Here is a 22168-nt window from a genome sequence, read left to right as displayed (position 1 = left end):
TTAATTGAAAATAATAACAGTGAAATTAAAATAAACGAACCGGTTCTGAAGGATGGTAACAATAATTCTAAGGACAAGGGGAAGGTTAAAACCGTTCCCTATCCCGATGCTTTGTTGTAGCCATCGAAGGCAAAGATGGAATCTAAATGGGGCCCACAGCAGGAAGAAATGTGGGAAAGGTTTAAACAGGTTAAAATTAACATTCCTCTTTTAGATTCCATAAAACAAGTTCCCGCCTATGCAAAGTACTTGAAAAATTTGTGCATACAGAAACGGAACCGAAAGATCCCTAAACAGATTGATTTATAGATAATGTGAGTGCAATTCTTTCGGGTGCTCTTCCACCTAAGCTACAAGATCCGGGAACGCCCATCATATCCATTCAGGTGGATGATTTTAAGATGACACGGGCACTCCTAGATCTTGGAGCTAGCATTAGCATCCTCCCGGGAAGTCTGTACGATCAGTATGACTTTGGTCCACTTTGGGCAGCCGCGACCACGGTTGTTCTCGCGGACCAGACACCGAAACTTCCATGAGAAATGTTACATGATGTGATCGTCAAGGTGGAAGATTTTTACTTTCCAGTTTACTTTTTGGTTCTCGATTACATTTCGGGTGAGAGGACCAAACAGCCCACGGTTATCCTCGGTAGGCTATTTTTGGCCACCGCAAATGCCAAAATCGATTGTCGAACCGGTACTGTAGACTTGGCATTTGGTAACCATAAGCTTAGGCTTAATGTTTTCACACATGTAAATAATTCTCCGGTTGATGATGAATGCTTTATGGCGAACATTATTGACGAGTGCGTTCCGTTCTACGTCTCGGTCGTGGACACGGATGGCACAACGGAGACGTGCTATATATTTGACAGGTTACAGGTGGAGAATAACAAGCAGCTGGAAGAGGAGGAGAAGAAGCTGGAGGTTGCAGCTTTACGGGGGGATCGATTCCCGTGGTCGGTTCAGGTGGAACCGCTTCCCGAGAAGATCGTTACCGGGCTCAAACCGTCATTACAGGAAGCACCGAAAGTCGAGCTGAAGGAGCTACCGAGTAGGGCTGACAATTGGTTACATACTAAATACACGTTAAGACCTATTAAGCAAAAAAGTGCGGTATGTGATTTTTTTATTTTCTTAAATAATTGAAATTAATAGGCTAGACTCCATCATTTTCTCTTATTGGTACATGAAACTTAAAACTGTCTTATAGTTATGACATATAAAGTAGTTAAACGAGTCATATTCATGTTTTATACTTGTGTTCAGCGCGTCGCTTCATACCTGTTAAACCTGTTAAGACACGAATTGCCAGCCATACTACCGAAGATCTGAATACGCATTTTTGGGTAAGAATAATAAATTGCCTGTCATTATAGCTTCTAACTTGTCCTTGGAATAGGAATCCGCTTTGCTGAAGGTGATGGTTGCAAATAAGCAGGCGATCGGGTGGACCATCGTGGATCTGAAAGGGATTAGTCCCTCGATTGTGATGCACAAAATTTTGACAGATCCGGATGTGAAACCCGCGCATGATGCACAGAGACGGTTGAACCCGAACATGCGGGAAGTTGTGAAGAAGGAGGTGCTGAAGTGGATCGATGCTGGGATTATTTTCGCCATTTCAGACATCACATGGGTGAGCCCGACTGTAACGCCCGTTAATTCCGGTTTCAAGAATTAAAGCTTGTAGAGTATGTATAATTCTCGGGATTTATTCGGCGTTTCTCGGAAGCCTTTACGTCATCTCGGTACGTTAAGCCATTTAACTTTTCTTCCATAATGCCTTATGTTTCAATTTGGAGGGACATGGATGTAACTTGTTATTTTATATCATAAAACAATTACCCTAACCCTAACTTCATTCCTAGTGGCCGATCGCAGCTAAGACCCCCCCTGCTCGTTTTTCTTCTGCCCAGCCAAGTTTCAGCCGTGAAAAATCCAATTCCAGGTCGGTTTTATGATTCCCCATGCCTTTTACATGTTAATTGATCCTTATATTGCGCGTATTGATCGAAAAACATCTTGTTGTAGGCTAACCGGGTGGCTGTCCAATTTAGCTTTTCCGGGACTATTTTGAGTGAGGTTTTCGCATCAAAATCCCACTAGGTATGGCATGTACATCATATTATAATTCATGGCCATTGGAGGTGTTTAGGTCGGTCAATTGATTTTAGTTTGAAAACTAGGGTTTATCGGGTGTAGAATTGTCTATTGTTGAGTTTGGTGCGTTAATTGATCGAATGACCAACCGAATCAGTTTGCATGGCTCTAGGGTGGTTTAAGGGCTGTGGGAAAATTAGTTTTTTGATACTCGGGGCTGATTTGGTTGGTGATTGATCAATCGAGTCAGCGGTGCGCGAATTGTTGTTTAAAAGTTAAATTGGGAGTTGTAAAAAGGAACCGTCAACCCTATCAACTCGGGTGACAAAATTATGAAGTATGAAATGGTTAAGTTGGGAATTTGGTCCATTTGGGGCTGATTTGTTTGACAATTGATTTTAAAAATTTATTTCGCGCGTATTCGACTCGATTCAATTACCGGCGGGTGAGTTGTGCATTATGGTTAGCCTCGACCAGGATTGAAGGGTGGATTTGGTTAATTGAAAGGTTTTAGGGACTGAGGTAAAGTAATTGGGTTTGGGTTGGGCCTCGGGCCAAGTTGTTGGGCCTGGGGCCAAAGTGTTGGGCTTGAACAGCCCATTAGGCAAGAGTGTTCTTACGGTCTAGTTTAGTAACGCGTTGTGTATAATTTGCAGGCCTTGCTTGTGATTGTGCACTTAGGAATTTCCTAGCTCGTTGCAGGTGTTCGATTGATTTCAGGTGAGTTCATGATGCCCTTTTTACTCTTTTAACTTTTGGGCTAGCATGCATACCAAAGTGTTTTCTTACTGGATGAAATGTTTTAAACAGCTTTATATAGGCTTGCTAGAATAGGGTAGGCCTTGGAATGTTAATATATATACATATATATAAATTATTGTTGGCCTCTATTTAGCGAATGTTGTAGTCGTTTCGACTACTAAATGTTGTGCATGCCTACTTTGTGTTTGCATGCGCTGAATGTTACGTGTTTGGGTTGTACGTTTGCTCGACCCTGAATATTATACGTGAATGTTATATATATATATATGTTGTTATATATATATATGGATGTATTTAAAGGATGTTTACATATGTATGAGAATGTCTAGTCTTCGGTAATGATGACTTAATGAATGTACTCTTTTATTTTTTAAAACTTTTGGTATGATTATCATAATTTCCATTACTGATAATATTTATTTAAAACTTGAACTCACTCAGCTCAAGCTGACTTTGTGTGCATGTTAGTGTGAGTTTCAGGTTAGGAATATGATGCCTTATCGCTTGGACGTGCACAGAGCTACTTGGACGGTGAAGGGCATACTGGAATGAAGAATTGTTTACGGACATTTTATTTCAAAGGACTTATAAAAGTTATACTTAATTTGGTTTTTGGCAAAATTCTCGGGTTTCGGGAACTTATTTCATTTTTCATGTTTTCCGCTAAATTGACACTCTGATATGTTTGTTTTAATGGAAGAAACGGTTTTCAAGTTCAACTATTTCATTAAGTATTTTGAATGAATACCAACTGTGGAGCTCTCGGGATTCAGGGCTTTACACCGACTCAGACAGTCCCAAAGAAGGCGGGCATCCAAGTCGTCAAGGACGACTTAGGTAACGAAGTTGCCACCCTGCAGGTAACCGGGTGGCGTAATTGCATTGATTATCGAAAACTAAACGTGGCAACATCAAAAGATCACTTTCCGCTTCCGTTTATCGACCAGATTGTGGAAAATCTATCAGTTCAAAAATTCTATTGTTTTTTAGACGGTTATTCGGGTTATAACCAAATAGCTATTCATCCTGAAGATCAGGAAAAGACCACGTTTACATGCCCGTATGGTACTTTCGCATTTAGGCGAATGCCATTCGGACTGTGTAACGCCCTCGCCACCTTTCAAAGGAGCATGATGAGTATGTTTTCAGATATGGTGGGGGAGTCATTGGAAATCTTCATGGATGATTTCTTAATATTCGGTACATCTTTTGAATCTTGTTTACATCAGTTCGAAAGAGTTTTAGAAAGATGTGTTGAAACAAATTTGGTTCTTAGTTGGGAGAAGAGCCATTTTATGGTCCAGGAAGGGATTGTATTGGGCCATGTTGTGTCGAGTCGTGGGATCGAGGTGGACCGAGCTAAGGTTCAAGTTATATCTACTCTACTTCATCCCACGAATGTCAAAGGTATTAGATCATTCTTGGGGCACGCCGGGTTTTATAGGAGGTTTATTAAGGGTTTTAGCGACATCACCAAACCCTTATGTAACCTATTGTTAAAGGACGCCCCATTTGATTTTAATGAGGAATGTGCTAAGGCCTTCGACATTCTGAAACAGAAGTTAGTGGAAGCCCCGATTTTACAATCACCCGACTGGAAATTGACTTTTGAAATTATGTTCGACGCGAGTGATTATGCAGTCGGGGCTGTTTTGGGTCAACTGGTTGAGAAGAAACCCGTTGCCATATACTATGCGAGCAAGACCCTCTCGGACGCTCTGTTAAACTATACCACAACCGAGAAGGAGTTTCTCGCAGTAGTGTATACTTTGGACAAATTCCGTTCTTACATATGGGGTAGCAAAGTAATTGTTTATTTTGATCATTCAACAGTCTGGTACCTCATGGACAAGAAAGACGCAAAACCCCGGTTAATCAGATGGGTTTTGTTGTTGCAGGAATTTGATCTGGAAATCCGGGATAAAAATGGAATAGAAAATGTCGTTGCAGATCATTTGTCCCGGATTGTGTTAAAGGATGGAGACTGGGACTGGCCCATTAATAAGTCCTTCCCCGACGAACAGATTTTAGCGGTGTCCCAAAACCCTTGGTTTACTCATACTGTCAATTTTAAGGTTGCAGGTGATTTGCCTGAGCGTTGGCCAAGGATGAAGAAGAAACATTTGGTGTCACAGGCGAAGCAGTATATTTGGGACGACCACGATTTGTACAAGATTGAAGCTGATCAGATGATTAGGTGATGCATACCTGAGGAGGATGTTAGATCAGTGTTTGAGCATGCGCATTCTTCTGCGTGTGGTGGTCACTTTAGCGGACAGAAAACCGCGAGAAAAGTGTTAACCAGTGGCTTTTATTAGCCAACGGTGTTTCGGGATGCTCACGAGTTCGCGACACGTTGTTTGAAGTGTCAACAACTCGGGAGTATCTCCAAGAGGGATGGGATGCCTTGAAACCGATCCTAGTAATTGATATCTTTGATGTACGGGGGATCGATTTCATGGGCCCATTCCCGAAATCGTACGATAATTTATACATCCTAGTGGCTGTTGACTATGTTTCTAAATGGGTCGAGGCAATAGCCACAAGGACAAATGATCACTATGTAGTTTGTAATTTCGTGCAAAGCAACATATTTTCAAGTGTTTGGAATCCCCCGAACTATTATTAGTGATGGGGGGTCTCATTTTAAAAATTTTAAATTTGGAAAGTTGCTTAAAAGATACGGGGCGGATCATAGAATTGCAATGCCTTACCATCCACAAATGAGTGGAGAAGTTGAGGTTTCAGATAGACAGATTAAATAGATTTTACAGAAAACCATTCGGACGGACTGAAAGGATTGGTCAACTAAGTTGACCGACGCCTTATGGGCTTACCGAACCGCTTTTAAAACGCCGATTGGAACCACACCATATAGACTTGTGTATGGAAAGGATTGCCATTTACCGGTTGAGATTGCACAACGTGCTTATTGGGCTACTAATGTAGTTAATACTAGCTATGATGATGCATGTAAAGCTAGGAAATTAGCATTGTGCGAGATCGAGGAGTTACGGGATAAAGCGTATGAGTGTGCATCGGCTTACAAGGTGAAAATGAAGAAGGTTCATGACGCAAAGATCCGGTTGAAAAGCTTTGAGATTGGTCAAAAGGTATGGTTATACAACACTAGGATGAAACTTTTCCCGGGTAAGTTGAAGAGTAAGTGGACGGGCCCGTTTGTGATTGTTGGAGTTGGTAATCACGAGCAGTTTGAGATTGAGGATTTCGATGACCACATTCGGTAAGTGGTAAATGGCAATAGGTTGAAGCAATATTTGGAGATGGAAGATATACATAAGATGGACAAGGAATCGGTGAGTATCATTGTGACCTCACCGGTTTATGAAGATAATTGATGCATTCGAGGCATTGTCGAGCTGTAGACATGAAATTCAGCGCTGATCGGGAGGCAACCCGGGGTTTGTAAGTATGTTCCAGTTTATTTTACTTTTGTTGAGTCGTTGTTTGACTTTTGTCTCGAGTTTTGTGCAGCAAATCCCAAGTGTGGGGAGGCTTTTGGTGAAGTGTGCGTCATGGAAGTTCGGTAAGCAGTTGGTTAATTTAACGTCAATCCAGGTACGCATTGCAAATTCTGACTTAGGAAATGTGTTCAGGGTGATTTCGGGATGTCGAAAAGTGACCGGGTTGGAAAATGCCCGAACCCAAATTGATAAAACTTTCTGTTCACCGGGGACCATCGCGCTACGCGATGGTCCTGGAAGGATAACCATCACGCTACACGATGGTTATCTTGACATTCCTGACGTCATCGCGTAACGCGATGACGCCAGACCAGCCACCATCGCGCTACGCGATGGTGGCAAAACCCTAATTTAGCTAGTTTGGGGCGCGTACGCGATGGGCCATAGATTATCCTGAAAAACAATATTTTAAAATTAATTAAATAATAATAATATTTTAATATTTATTTCTATATATATCACACACATAAAACCTCCTCCCCACCTTCTCACTTTCATCTCTCTCACTCATCCACCTCCGGCGACCTTCGACCACCACTCCAATCACCACCACCTTCACCTTACATAATAATCATCATCTCTCTATCATACCTACCACCACGGTCACCGTTATCATCGGCCTCCGTCATCCATTCTCACCACCGCCGTCGTCCTCCACCCGCCCTCATCATCTATAGCCATCTCCGTTCACTACCGTGTTCACCATTCTCATACTTCTGCCTCTTGTGATTTTCCTATTTCTCGATTACCGAGGTAAGCTTAATTGAGTGATTAATTTGATTTTGATTTCGATGTTAAGTTGGGATTTAGATGTGTTATGGTGTTCGGGTTGGGTTGGGGTGTGTAGGTGAGGAAGTCAGTCGAGTTGTGAGCCAGAACTAAGTTTGGATTATCATTTGAATGTGGTTCGGGTTGTGTCGGGTTATTTATGGTTTGGTTGTCGGGTTTTGGCGGGACGAGTTTTTGTCGGGTTGAGATTTTAAACGTTGGTGTCAGGTCGGGTTTTGAATTGAAAATAAAAAAATAATGATAATTTAATTAATATTTTATTATTATTTTAATATATTTTAATATTTTAATATTATTTTAATATAAGAATTATAAAAACTTACTTTTAATATTTAATATATATAATATCATATAATCACATTTTAATATTCTAATTAATACTAATAATAATATTAATAATATTTTCTAATATATTAATATAATCTAATATTATAATAATACATAACCTAAAATAATAAAATTTTAACAAATTTTAATTACTAATAGTAATATTATTAATAATATTTTTTATAAAACACATTAATTTAATATATACACACATATATATATATATATATATATAATATGAACTAATTCATAATTTTAATAACATTTAATATAACATAATAATTTAATTTAATATTATAATAATATAAATGAATTTCGAGACCCGAACCGCCCGATCGTGTGAATCCCGATGTAGTTTCATTGTGTTGCGCGTTTTTCGAGACAATTGTCAGTTGTGTCTGTGAATTTGAGTCAGTTTTTTTCGAGTCGAGTCGTGTGTAGTATCGTGTTTTGGGATTTGGAGCGTTAACCATATTTAGGTTATCCGCTCGTACTCAATCTCCATTCGGGCGGAGATACCTGGGTTTATTTTAGTTGTATATAGGTATCCCAAATTTTTCTTGTTTTTCGTGTCATATATTGATATTCTATCTCTATCGTGCAGTATGTCAGACGTCCCAGGATCTTCATCTGGTGCCGCCGGGCACAAGCGGCCGAGGGAGCGACCAGCTAGTGCGGGACGACGTGGTCCCGTTGCACGTCTAAGGGGAGCTCCAGACCCCCACAGCCCGTGGTGCATCCACCACGGGAGATCAGGTATGATGGGGATGAGATCCCAAATTACTTCCGATACGGTTTGGGAGTCAATCTTAGGGGACGTCCACCAGATTCCTCATATCATTCTTCGATTTGCTCGTTTTGTCGGAGGAGCAGGCCTTATATCACCGTTTCATGGCGATGCAGCTCTTCCGACATAGGACGATCAACTGGTCCCTGCTCCGTGTAGTGGGCCAGGAAGTGGACGTCCGGGCTATGTTGAGTGCTCGGTGGGTTCAGGTCCTCACGGTTGACTCGGCACAGTACGTCGAGATCACAAGTGAGTTTTTTTCCACTTTCAGACATCTGCCCACCGAGTTCCCCGAGCCCCATGCGGTGTCGTTTGCCCTTGGCCAGCGTACATTCGAGATGTCTGTCCCGCAGTTCGCCGTGGCCACCGGCTACTACACCGCTGAGGAGGTGCTGACCCCGGCGTTCCTTACGAGCGTTCGGGGTTATACTCTCCGATCGCAAACCGATCGAGAGTTTTGGCTGACAGAGGCCCAGTTGGGCCAGTTTTGGGCCACGATAGCGGACGGGGCCCCCTCGAGCTCCGTTGTCGAGTCATCCATTCAGGACCCCGTCCACCGTTACCTTCCCCGCATTGTTGCCTGCTCTATCGTTGGACATCATTTGGGCCACGAGAAGTGCAACAACATTGATCTTTTCTCACTGCTATCGATGAATACGGGCCGGGAGGCCAATATAGCGACGCTTCTTCTCGCGTTGTTCTCCTGGAGCCGTGGTTGGCAGGGCTGTCAGCCCATTTATCTATGGGTCCTTATATCACTCGCATTGCAGAGCGCCTAGGGGTGTTCGATCGCTATCCTCGTGACTATTTTACCAAGGGCTGCCTCGACCCCATATGCTTTGGATGATGCCCGGAAGGTCGGGATTTGTGAGCTTTATGATCCACCCGCTCTCGTCCCGGTCCGACGGGGTCCTTAGGCACCACCATGTTTCGAGATTTATGCATATATGGTTAGTCAGTATTGGTCAGTAGTGGAGACGTGTGACACGAGTATGGTGAGAGTTGTGGGCCGAGTGTAGCATTGCATTGTCATTATTATCAGGTGATTTCGGTTTTATAAACTATTTTGTTATTTTTATGTTTGTTTTAGAAATGTAATTGTTTAAATTGCTTAAACCCATCACCTTTGTTCCTCGAGTTTTTGAGTAGTTAAACTTTCATTTCAACCTCGTCCATCAAATGTTCGCTAATTGTTTATTATTTTAACATTGAGGACAAGAGTGGGGATGGGGGAAATTGAAATTTTTAGCCCGATAGTACCTCGAAGAGTATTCAGAAACTTAAGTTATTAACTGTCACTTATTGCTATTAATGCCAAGTTAAAGGTTTTTGGTCATGGTTGGTTTTTCAGCTTCTCGATAGTTTTCCCGATAAATGTTTTTAAAAAATGAGAAGTTGAAAATGGAATCGTTTAGGCGGAGATAACGAGTCAAGGGGACGGGTATACATGTTTCATATTGACAGCCTTTATTTCCAGACATATCGTGAGATTAGCCCCTATACCTAATACACATATTATATAGTAATATAAAACATGTCTTGTCATTTATTGAGGGAAACTGGTATGTTTTACAGAATTAAAACTTGCTTGTCACATGTTTTTCGAGATCTTAAACCACCACCTGTATGGAGATTAGGACTTTAGAAAAGCCGTTCCATACATATTTCCTCACTAAATAAATTCCTTACCCGACATTATCCTTTAGGAGCCCGTTTAGACCTTATCCTTTTTCGTTTGCTAAACTGAACATTACAAACCATTTCAACCTTGGCCTTTATTTTATTTTAACCCGTGTGATGAAATCCAGTTTGTTATCGAGTCGTATATATATCGTGTTGTCAGACGAGTTGTAAAGTTGTAAAGTTCTGAGTTGTAATTTAGTTATTGATGTCTAAAAAAAAATTTGAAACATCAGCAAAAAGACAAAAAGAAATTATCAATTTAGTATTTCAGTTGTTATTAGTAGTTGAGTATGTAAATAGCAGTTGAGTGTATAGTTAGTTCGTTTGTATTCGTGAGTCTGTATATTGGTTTGTTTAACTGGGCTTCATCCACCTGAGTCACTAAATAAGCCTAATCCGCACCCAAACCTAAGTTTTAGCAAAACCTTAGTTCGAGTCTTTATGCAACCGGTGGTTAATGGGTGGAGATAAGACTGACCTGCAGGCGTATTAAACCGAGAGGAGTGTTGATAGTGTGAGGGGTGCGAACATGTATGCCCTAACCGGAAACAAAGTACACTTGTCTGGACGATTCTAGGGTTATATTGTAGCATTAACTTTATTTGTGGGTTGTCAATCTAGAAAGTGTTAGTCTGGGAAACTGGGTATGACCTTAAACCTTACTAGTATAAATGGTGATAATTGGTTGACCTAGGATGGCGGTTAATGTTTACTTTAGAGTTTTGCTTGAGGGAAAGCAAAATATAAGTGTGGGGATGTGATATTCGGTTTATTTGTACATATATTAAGTTGTTAACTTGGGTGTTTTATTAGTTTAGTCTAGGAACTTTGGTATTTCATACGTGTTTATTGTGTTTCAGGTCACAAGTACTTAATGCGCTTAATTTGGACCTGTACGAGCACGGAATGAAGACCCGGGATGTCCAACACGCAAACCGAGGTAGTTATTTGTTTGCTGAGTGAAGCCACCCATCGCGTAGTGCGATGGATGTGGAAGGCAGGGCATCGCGCTACGCGATGCCCTTCATTTTGTACTGCGTTGACTTTTGGTCCATCGCGTAAGGAGGGGACCATCGCGCTATGCGATGGTCCGCACAGACAGGAAAGTTAGGGTTTTATGTTATATTACGTTTTGATGACCCTAGACGCCATTATCGAGTTTCCAGAGCAGTTTCCAATTAGAATAGCAGCATTCCATCACTTCCAATCATCTCAAGGCCTTATACATGCTACATATCATCTATATCGAAGCCCTAGAGATGCCGAGACGCGGCTAGACCCTTCGAGTCATACCCGGGATGTAGAGTATTGTATTTAACAATTTTTCTCATGTATCAAGAACGAATTATTTGTAACCATATTTGTTTAATCTATGAGTATTGAGGTCTAGTATTATTGTGCACTCAGTCATTTTAGGTTTATTTCGATCAGAACGATTAGTGTGCCAGTTGCTATGATAATTGCTTATAGTATTTTTTTTGATTAGTTGAATATGATGAAGCATACGTTTGCCCTTAGTTGAGTCACGCTGTCAACCAGTGCCGTGTGTTAGTGAGCGTGGATGCTTAAGGTTTTTCTAGTTAGTCAATCTGTGTTGATCATTGATAGTTAATATGTTAAGTTGCTTGAGATAGCTGTTTATTTACTTGCTTGAATCCTGGGTGTGATTTGTCTTTGTTAATTGTTTGAAAGTTGTTTAATTGTTTGATCAATATTAAAACTAATCATTTTGCTAGTGTGATTAGCACTGTTAATCGAATTACTTCATAATGTTAGGAATCAGTTTCACTGCACACTGACCACATACTCCTCGTGGTTCTACACCCTACTTACCCAAACTTTCTTAGGTGATTAGGAACACTAATTTTAATACTTTTGACTAGATAGCGACAGTCTAGCATCAACCTACACCACCATTTTCGTCGCAGTAGCTATCACCACCATCGCCATTGCTTTTTTTTTTGGGTAAAAAAATGTATTTTTAGATATGAGAGTTTTTATTATTTCTATTTCAATCCTACAATTTTTTTTGGATACCAAACAACATAAAGTAATAATTCATTTCATTCCTATAGGTTAAACAAACAAGACAAATGAATGATAATGGTTCATTTCATTCCCTTATCCATTCCATTCATTCTCCCATTCCATTCCCCCTTTATTCCATTACCTCAAACCAAGCATACCCTAAGTTTTGTTGTGGGTATCATGCCTGTAAAAATTGGTTTTAACTTTTTCGAGTTTTCCAATTTTTTTTTCCACAAAACTTTAAAAGACGCATCATGCTCTTAAAACGGTTTTATTTTATTATGTTTTTTTAATATACTTTTTAAATTGTGATCTTTAAGGTGGAGCTTTGAAAGATCCATCATGCTCTTAAAAGTTGGTTTTATTTTTTGTTACTTTGGTTTTTTTTTTTTTTCTTTTTTTCCAAAAGCTATAATCTTTGAAGTGGAGATGTGAAAGATTCATCATGTTCTTAAAAATTGGTTTTAATTTTTTTCTCACAACTGTAATCTTCAGAGTGAAACTTTGAAAGATTCATCATGCTCTTAAATATTGGTTTTATTATTGTTATTTTCTTTTACAAAACTGTAATCCTCCTCCTCAAAGTGGAATTCTGAAAGATTCATCGTCAAAATCTGTGTAGGGTGCCATTTGTCGTAGGTTTGTAGGGTGCCAATCTATGATTGGTTTTAGCATCGCGTTAAATCATGACAGTTGTTTTTGGGTTAAGATAACATTTGAAGCAAAAACATGAACAAAACTCATTAAAAATGTTTGGCAAAACATGTTGTCCATCCCCTCCCCCCCTAATGCCCTTTTCAAGAGTTCAAAAAAAAAAAAAAATGTTTTGGGTTGACTTGTTATCCAGGCCCATTCATTTTATATGTACTGAATATTCAAAAAGTGTGTTGGGTTGAGTCGCTATGTAACCCTTCTGAAACCTGATTATTTTAAAAAGTGAGGAAATAAGTGTTTTGGTTAATCTTTTGCCCATCCCGTTTCTGACACGCCCAATTTATGAGAGAGAGAGAGAGAGAGTTTAAACATAATGTGCCCACCAACCTAAGGCAATTCAAGAAGCGCGGGGCTCGATCGAAGTTAGATGGCTTGTTGGCTCGCTAAGGTTTTCACCTTTCCAAAAAGGTATTTACATTGAGGGTTGCACTGTTTGAACTAATATTATGATTGGTTTAGCCTTTATTTAATGAATTTGTTCTAGAAAGGCCATTGTTTTTAAGTTTTAAAAGTGAAACAAGTTGGCTAAATATTTTTACGAGCCAAGCTTGAGCTAAGTATTTTAGCTTGATACATCGGATTATATTTGTTTTTGGAGGTAGAGGTGTGGGAAGTGAGAACCTGAGTTTGGTTATCCATCAAGGATTTATATTCTTCTTCCAAAGAGACATGATAACTTGGATCGTTAAGGGCCTTTGGGTGTGAGTGGCTAGGGGAGATATTGTGTTTTCAGTTTGAAGATGAAGGTTTACCAACCTTTTGACCAAGTGGTCACTGGATGAGACAAGGTGGATGGTGGAACTGGTAGGTTAGGCTTAGGTCAGGAGATTTTTCTTGTCATCAGAGTTTAAATACTTGCCACGGAAAGGAAGAAGCGGGGAGCAGACGCACTTGGAGATCTAGTGTAGTACAACATGGAGTTGCACGTTGCGTTCGGAAAGGATGAATCTCAACCGAAAGGGAATCCATTTATTCTCCAATTGGTTTGACCATAGGTGCGATGATTTACTTTGCAAGCGAGGTCTCTGGTACAATTCCAAGATGGTCCGGCTGCATGAGAGAAAAGAATAAAAGAAGCATCTGACTCCTTCATGCATGCTACACTTGGGGGAGGGGGTCATGTCTGATGTTTAATCGATACGAATATGCTATCCTAGAAGGAAGGCGAGTGGTGGGTTATCGTTTGTTATATCAATTGAACTTGGTAGTGAATGGGACTATTGATTGGCAGTTGAAAGCATGTTGATTATTAGCAATATGTAAGGAGGTGGTAAGGGAATTAGGAGCGGAAGTCATACGTGAGGTGTTAGGTGGTGTCTTAATTGTGGGTTGTCGTTGCAAGCTAGGCATGGTGGGTTATAGGTGAGGTGGTGTCTTAACTGTGGGTTGTCGTTGCATGCTAGGCATACTGGGATTGGTGCATATGTTAGATTAGTTTTGTTTGGGAAAGTGTGTTAAATGATAAGTAAGATATCACTATCTAAGAATGATTACTATGAGATGATCTGGATGAGAACAGAAATTATGACTCATCCAAGGTGATATGTCTTGAGAAAATGACTTCGTGACAGGTAATATCAAGAAAACGATAGCCTGTATAATCGACTTGGTAACCGAGAAACACCCATTTGGTGGATCCAATTTTCCCCTAGATCTTGATTTTAAACTTGTTTTGATGAAATGATAGAGACGAGCGGTTGTGAGCCAAACAATCATTCAAACAACAATAAGATTGACAACAGAAGATTGAAAGCTATGATTTTCATTAAACCCAAACACAAATACATAAATTTCTTTCCACCACATGTGAGTAAAATGGCCTGACCTTGAGAGTTGGCTTTACACATGCATCATAATTTTAAACTTTGAATTAACATATCACAGCTGAAAACATGACAAACTATCATAGCAAACCTTAAACAAACATGAATGAAATTTAACATAAAAAAACTTTCTCATAACTAATGGATGCTACTTGCCACTTGGATAACCCATTAGTGCTTCAACCATTTCTTATTCCGTTCGTAAAGCCTTACCTACTAACCAGATGTTCATACAAAAGTTAGTCCCGCACTGAGTGAGTTCTAAATTTACCATACATGACAGATATATATAAATATGAAAATAATATATGTATCGAAGCACAAAACATAACCTTTTCTTTTCCGTGTCTAAAGCAAATCAATCTAGTCTTGTCAATCCTACTAACCTTCTTGCCCGTGACATGAACGAGGCCATCTACATATGTAATTGCAATTACCAACACACATCCCAAAAGCGCTGCCAATAGTACAACCATAAAGGGGACTATAAGTGGTACCTGTATAAAGGGGTCTGGCTATGCCCATACAAGGGCCTAGACTGACTCATTGACTGATTTCTTTAACACATGAGAACACACAAACTTTACCTTTACTCATGACACATACTCGTATGCACACCGACCCTGAAACATTTAAAAAGAATGAGTCTAGAACTCACCTGATCTGTTTGATACTATTAGTTAACTTCCTTGTGTAACAAACACTTGAACTGTTGTACAAGGTTCACATGCCAAAACTATCAATACTGTGAACTATTTCATTCTCCTTCTTATCGCATTTGCATTCACCAACAATGGATCACATTCGCTTTTGGAGGCTTCATGGATCGCATTCGCATGGCCTTGCATTGGATAGTTCACATAGATCACATTTCGTACATGCCTCGCATACAGGCGTTCACATAGATCAGATAGGACCTTAGGCGAACCTTCTATGCGAGTCTCTAACATACGAACGTTTCATTGAGCATGTTACAACTATGGGTTTTACATAGAGTGTTTGTGATCATTCATTGATTATTTATAAAAGAGATACCAATATGGCATATCTTCTACTTTATGTGGACGATATCTTGTTAACAACATCCTCTGATCAATTACATCAACATCTTCTATGCTTACTAGAATTCGAGTTCGCAATGAAGGATTTAGGCTCATTTAATTATTTTCTTGCTATTGCTATAACCCGTAAACGTGATTCAATATTTCTTGCACAATCGAGGTATGCAGCAGATATCCTTACTTGATCTGGTATGCTCTCTTGTCGACAATCTCTCACTCCGTTAGAAACAAAGTAGAAATTAAGTTCCTTGGCATCATTCTATTGGAAAATCCAACTGTCTATAGAAGCGTAGTTGGTGCATTTCAATATTTAACATTTACCCGACCAAAATATATCATTCAAAAAGTTTGTATGCACATTCACGCGCCAAAAACGACTCACATGGATGCATTTAAATGAATCATACGGTACATCAAGGGTATTTTTCAGTATGGTATCACAATTTCCAATTCCACTCTTGCCACTTTTAAATCATACATTGAGACGGATTGGGGTGGATGTCCCGACACATGACGATCCGCCTCTGGTTATTGTGTTTTTCTAGGAGATAATTTGTTTTCCTGATCGTCAAAAAGACAATCAACGTTGTCCCACTTAAGTGCCAAGGATGAATACCGGGGGTGGCGGATGTCGTTGTTAAGATATATTGGTTTTCTTGAACTACATCATCCTATTGTCAAAGCTTCGATTGTCTATTGTGACAATATTAATGAAGTTTATTTATATAGTAATCCTGTTCAATATCAACGTACGAAGCATATAGAAATGAATACTCTTCGATGATTTCTGATCCATTCTCAATAATCGTGAACCATTATTTTCGACTACGAGGTGTAATAGAATTATAATCAAATCGTAATATAATTATAGAATATATATGTAACATCCCAAAAAAATTCAGTCTATTTTTGACAATATGTGAAACGTAAAGGACCAAACATATTCTCAAAATAAGTAATGGAGAAAATGAGATAAGAAAGTGAAAGTATCCCATATTGAAGAAAAAAGAAAGTTTGTCCACATTGGAAAAAGAAGAAAGTGAAGTTATCACACATGAGAATAAAAAAGAAAAGAGAACTTGTCCCACATTGATAGAATATAAAACTTGTGAACTCCTTATAAGGATATGAGTTCATAAGATAATATTCTTAGATGGCAAGACTCACTTGTTCGTCTTAGCAAGGTTGGAAAGCACTTGGCATGCACGCGCACGGGCTTGGACGATGGACGCAATGTGGTGCTGTAATGGCGTACTTTGCACTTTGCACCCTCGCATCACCGAGAGTCGTCTTAGTATTGGAAATTTGTATAACTAAAAATCAAAATTTGAATTTTATAATTCGTCGCACTCACGCGATACACGACGAGGTCTTACAAAACCCGATATTGGACGGTGTCATGCTACGGGATGAAGCACCCCCACTAATCCTTCGCGATACACGACGTAACCTCCACGAGCATGTGTGGCACGCATGCAAGCCACGTGTCGCCACATGGCGGCTTCCAGAAAAGCTGAGTCATTGCTCTACGCGATGACTTGGTTAGCATCTTGTCGCAATATGAAACGTAGCTCAAAATTCTCCTATATATGGAGGGTTCACGCATCTTTCTCCTCACACCAAACACACTTACAAAACATACACATAGCCTCGTTTTTCCTGCCGAGTCTCGTACTACGTGCCAAGCCCTGAAGTTCTGACGGTTAGAACCCCAGAACGCGACATAAAGTAGAAGTGCAACTCGTTCAAGCTTAGGCATTTAAATCCAAGTACCGTGCAAGGTAGGGGTTCTGCCTAAAGTTATTATTTTGTTATATGGTTTAGACCCTAGTCAGAGGTATAGCCTAAACCTTGATCAATTTTAAGTTAAACATAGTTTTCCTTAAACCAAGTTTATAAACAAAATAAAATTTCTTTATAACTAAGAAACATAAGGTTTTATAAAGGGTATCACTAAACTAATGTTTCTTCATAATTAAGAAACATAAGGTTTTACTTACAAAAGATTGTAGATTGAATAATGTTTCTTCATGATTATGAGACATAAAGTTTTATATACAAGGGTTATGGTCAAATTAATATTTTTTCTTGAAGAAGAAACATAAAAAGAAATACATTTATTCGTGAAAAAGAAACGTACCATATACGTAATAAATAAAAAAAAAGGACAAAAAATAGTTAACTTTAGGTGATACATTTGATGCGTTGCCACACGTGATTCTATAATATTATGGGTGGAACCAGAATCGACGAGTACTGTAACTTTTTTATCGTGAATTTCGCCCATAAGCTGAAGAGTATGGGGGCATTAACTCGAAGAGTGCCGCATTGGAGAGATAAAAATTCAGGTGGGCGGGCAGTGGTTGTGTGATAGAAGTAAAGGCTTCAAGGTTCAGTTTCGATATTATCATCGTTATCGACAATTAACAAAAATTACGGTGGATTGCACTTATGGTCCGAAAGGTATTTTTCCAGACAACGGAAACAGAGGCCCTCTGATTTTTTTTTTAAGTTCGTCCGATGTTAAACAGGTGAAGGGAAAGTTCGTGGTTGGTTTTGGTGGGTAGAGCAGAAGTACGTGGTGGTTTGGTGGATGAGGTTGCGGCAGACGACAAAGTGTTAGCTTGGTTTGTAGATGGAGTGGTGGTGAGAGCCGGTGTGGTTGAGTATAACGATCGGGTTGAGGTTGAGTGGCGGTTCTTGGTATAGCAGTGATTTTGTCTTCAATAAGTTTTGCCAATCCATACGCCTGATGCAATGTTTATGGTTTGTGGATAACAAGTTTGATTTGAATGTCATGTCGGAAGTCCTGTTATAAATCAGTTGAGTAGAGCTACTGGTGGTAACCCGATCACACAATTACTAAGCCGTTCGAACTCGGTTTGGTATGCTTGGACAGTTGTGGTTTGACGAAGTTTGAAAAAGGCTTGGTGGTTCTCATATTTGGATGGACCGAACCATAACTGGAGAGCACGTGTGAATTCCATCCAAGTACCAAGTAAATCATTGTTAGATAAGTATTTGTACCAACTAAGAGCATCCCAGACGAGGTAATAGACGGCTGGTTGTTGGGAATAACATAGAATGTAAAGTAGTTGCCAGCTTGAAATATCCAATCAAGTGGGCTGGAACCGTCAAAGATTGGGAGTTGTATGCTTAGCAGACGGGGTGGATGATCTGGAGGAGGTTGTTGGTGTCACACCCCGACCATGACGGAAACATCGGGGCGCAACCGATTGTTCATCGCACACGACACTATTAAGTGACAATATTTAATCAACTTATTTAAATTCATAAAAACACAAAGAGTCACATAACTTGTTCATACAATAACCGAATTCAAATCATAGTAAATAATATATTGTTCGTTTTGCTAATATCCTAATAGTCTCGATAACGTTTTTTCTTCAAGTCCTCGAGTTAACCTAAAGTCAAACCTGTAACATTTGTTGGTGCATAGATGTCAGTAGTTCATATGTCTAATGTCTGTAATCGAGTCTGTGTAATTGTTTGTTTAGAAGCGAAGTTGTTGACAAGTTCGCTTAGGCGAACTTGTTAACCAAGCGAAGTTGTTGACAAGTTCGCCTAGGCGAACTTGTTGAACGAGCGAAGTTATAGACAACTTCGCCTGAGGCGAAGTTGTCGTGTATTTATATAGGTTACTGTTTAACCGTTTAGTGTTGATCATTTTGATTATTTACGTGTAATTCATTGAGTCGAGTGACGTGAGGTCGAGAGGCTGTAAGTAACACGGTTCGAGTTATTAATATAACGTGGTTTTGTTCGTATTGTGTTCGTGTGTTCGTAAGCTTATATTCTACGTCCGTAACGATCTACACAGGGATTCCGCACCTGTGTATATCGGGATATCTCGTGTGATCCGTCCAGGGAACCTACAATTGGTATCAGAGCTTTTGCTCGATTGTGTGGTTTGGGATATTCACGCGGGTGTAGAATTCGTTCCATTTCGGGTATTACCGGGACGAGTTTTTGGTGTTTTTGCTCATTCTAGCCTCCTACAAGTGTGTTCAAGCTGTCAAACCGTCAAAATCGTCGTTAAAATCCGTTTTTCAGATCTGCAGAAAGTTTTAGTTCGTCAGGCGAAGTTGCTGTTCATCAGGCGAAGTTGCCGTCAGGATTCGTAGGGTTTCAGCGAAGATATAAGGAGAAGCGAAGTTATTCACAACTTCGCCTACCTCATTAACTTCGCCTAACTCAGCGAAGTTCTCATCAAGTTCGCCTAGTTCAGCGAAGTTCTCTTCAAGTTCGCTTACTTACTAAGTTCGCTTACCCTAAGCGAAGTTATTCTCAACTTCGCTCAGTCACGCGAATTTAAGAAGAATCCAGCGAAGTTATTACTTAAGCGAAGTTATCCTTAACTTCGCCTACAGTACTGTTTCGAAGAAATTTTTTAACTTCGCCCTTTTCAGAATTTTTCAGGTTTCTTAGTCTTCAAGAAGGATGTCGTCGATCAACATTTCAGAGCTTGTTAAGATGGAAGTTGAAGCGGGGTCAGCTACAAAGGCCCCAAGGTTGCTGAAGGGAACCGACTTTGTTGCGTGGAAGGATCGGTTCATACAATACGTTAAGTACCAGGATGCAAAAATGTGGGTATGCATCCAAGATGGATATATTCCACCGATCATGGAGTATGAGGGTCGAGACCAAATCAAGAAATACAGTAAAATGGAAGAAGAGGAGTAGAAGATGTATGAAGCCGAAAGCAAGGCTCATGCTGCAATCACAATGGCTCTTCCACAGGAGATCCTCCATACATTCAGAAAGTATACATCAGCTAGAGAGCTTTGGGAAGCTCTTAAGAGCAGATTCGAAGGAAATGTAGGTATTCGGGCCTCAAAGATAAAGTTACTCAAGACTCAATTTTCAGTCTTTAAGTACTTGAAGAACGAATCTCTTGATGATATTATCACTCGATATTATCATCTAATGACTGAATTGAGTAACTACTCCATTTCCTACCGAGAAGAAGAGATTGTGGAAAAACTGCTCGATGCTCTCCCACCAAAATGGGAGATGTATACTGTACTGATGAGGGAAGACAAGGACTTCTCTACGTATGATCTTGAAACCGCTGTCAACAAGCTCAGAACTTTTGAGCTTAATATGGTAAGAAAAGAAACATCTATGGATCAGGTTCAAGATCCAGGCATGTACGGTGCGAAAGTGAACTCCAATACAAGTTCAAAGACTGACTCTGCCGCCTACTAATCGAAAGGTGAGTCGGGTGCCAATTCTTCACAGGAGGGGCATGTGTCAGTAAACTCAAATGGGGATGTTTGCTTTGTTGCGAGTGGATCAAGTGGTACTCAGCAGACAGCAAGCCAGAGTAGTGGATCTTCAAGTTCCTCAAGCAATAATTACTCAAAGATGCCAATGAGCGTCAAATCTGCTGAAGAGCAGTTTGGCCTCTATGCTTCATTTATTGCTTCTTATGAAAACTACATTCAAGGAAAGGTGGTTGATCCAGCAATGCTAGATGAAGACTACGACCAGATCGATGCTGATGATCTGGAGAAAATGGATTTACAATGGCAGATGGCCATGATAGTGAGGAGAGTGAAGAAGTTTATGAGAAAGACGGGGAGAAAGTTTGTTGGTGGCAGGCCAGGGTTCGACAAGTCAAAGGTGAGGTGCTATAACTGTCAACAAAACGGGCACTTTGCCAAAGATTGCAGAAACGAGAGAGTTGAACGTGGTCAAGGCCGGTCTGCACAGCACACTGGGAACAATAAGGAAATCAATGCCATGTTGTCCAGAGAAGCAGGTGAATACAACTGGAACCTGCATTTGAATGAAACTAGTGAGCAGGCAAATATGGCTAAGGTTGAGAGTGAAGAACGTGAGAAGACTACCGGAGAAGTGAAAGCTACTGGTAAGGAAAAAGCTTTCATGGCAGATAACAATGATCAAATCTCCGAGGTAACATCCTTTCCGGTCGGTAACAACCAACGTACTCGGATCGGGGGTCCCTTTTCCACTCGATACAATGGACCTGAGTGCAAGGGGGGGGGGGTATGATCATACTTATTGAGGCAACCATGAGCTGAGCAAATAATCAAGTAAGCACGTAACACAAAAGTTCATAATCTGAATCGCAGTTTTATAAACGAATATAATAAACACTTGGTTGGATAGGATATATATGCTACACCAAAAATGTAAAAACGTTAAAAAGGGGGTGTGAGAAACTCACCTTGAAATCGAAGATAAACTTGTAATATAGGCCGAAAACACAATAACGAAATTGTAGCAACCGAACATCTCAAACTATAAATAAAATAAATACGAATGTTTAACAACTAAATGACGAAATTATTAACACTAATTATTGTATAACTTTGTTGGGGAGGTATATCTTATTTTTTTATAATTTTTACCAAATTTTTTTAAGGCAATAGTTTATTTTAATAATATTTTATGTTTTAACGGTTTAATGAACAACTAAAGTTAACGAATTAATACTACAAAAACGAATCCAAATTTACGATTTAACGATTAATTAAAGTTAACGAATTTATATTACAAAAACGAATTAAAGTTTACGATTTAACGAGCTTTTAAAGTTAACAAACTAATATTACAC

The 22168-nt window shown here is 39.7% G+C and overlaps 1 protein-coding gene across 1 annotated transcript; it reads left to right on the top strand.

Annotated features, from left to right (window-relative positions):
- Positions 1–542: 542 nt before the first annotated feature.
- LOC143621957 (uncharacterized) lies at positions 543–8385 on the top strand. The gene is made up of 7 exons (XM_077093224.1): positions 543–1118; positions 1405–1641; positions 4370–4672; positions 4766–5064; positions 5548–5608; positions 5666–6111; positions 8073–8385. The coding sequence occupies exons 1-7, from the start codon at positions 543–545 to the stop codon at positions 8383–8385; spliced, it is 2235 nt and encodes a 744-aa protein (XP_076949339.1).
- Positions 8386–22168: the final 13783 nt, after the last annotated feature.

This window comes from Bidens hawaiensis, unplaced genomic scaffold (genome assembly GCF_021521415.1).
Source record: "Bidens hawaiensis isolate Kalapana, Puna unplaced genomic scaffold, B.hawaiensis_p1.1 tig00003004_1, whole genome shotgun sequence".
Classification (NCBI taxonomy): Eukaryota; Viridiplantae; Streptophyta; class Magnoliopsida; order Asterales; family Asteraceae; genus Bidens; species Bidens hawaiensis.
Note: the sequence above shows the minus strand (reverse complement) of the source record. Positions and strands in the feature narration are given on the sequence as shown.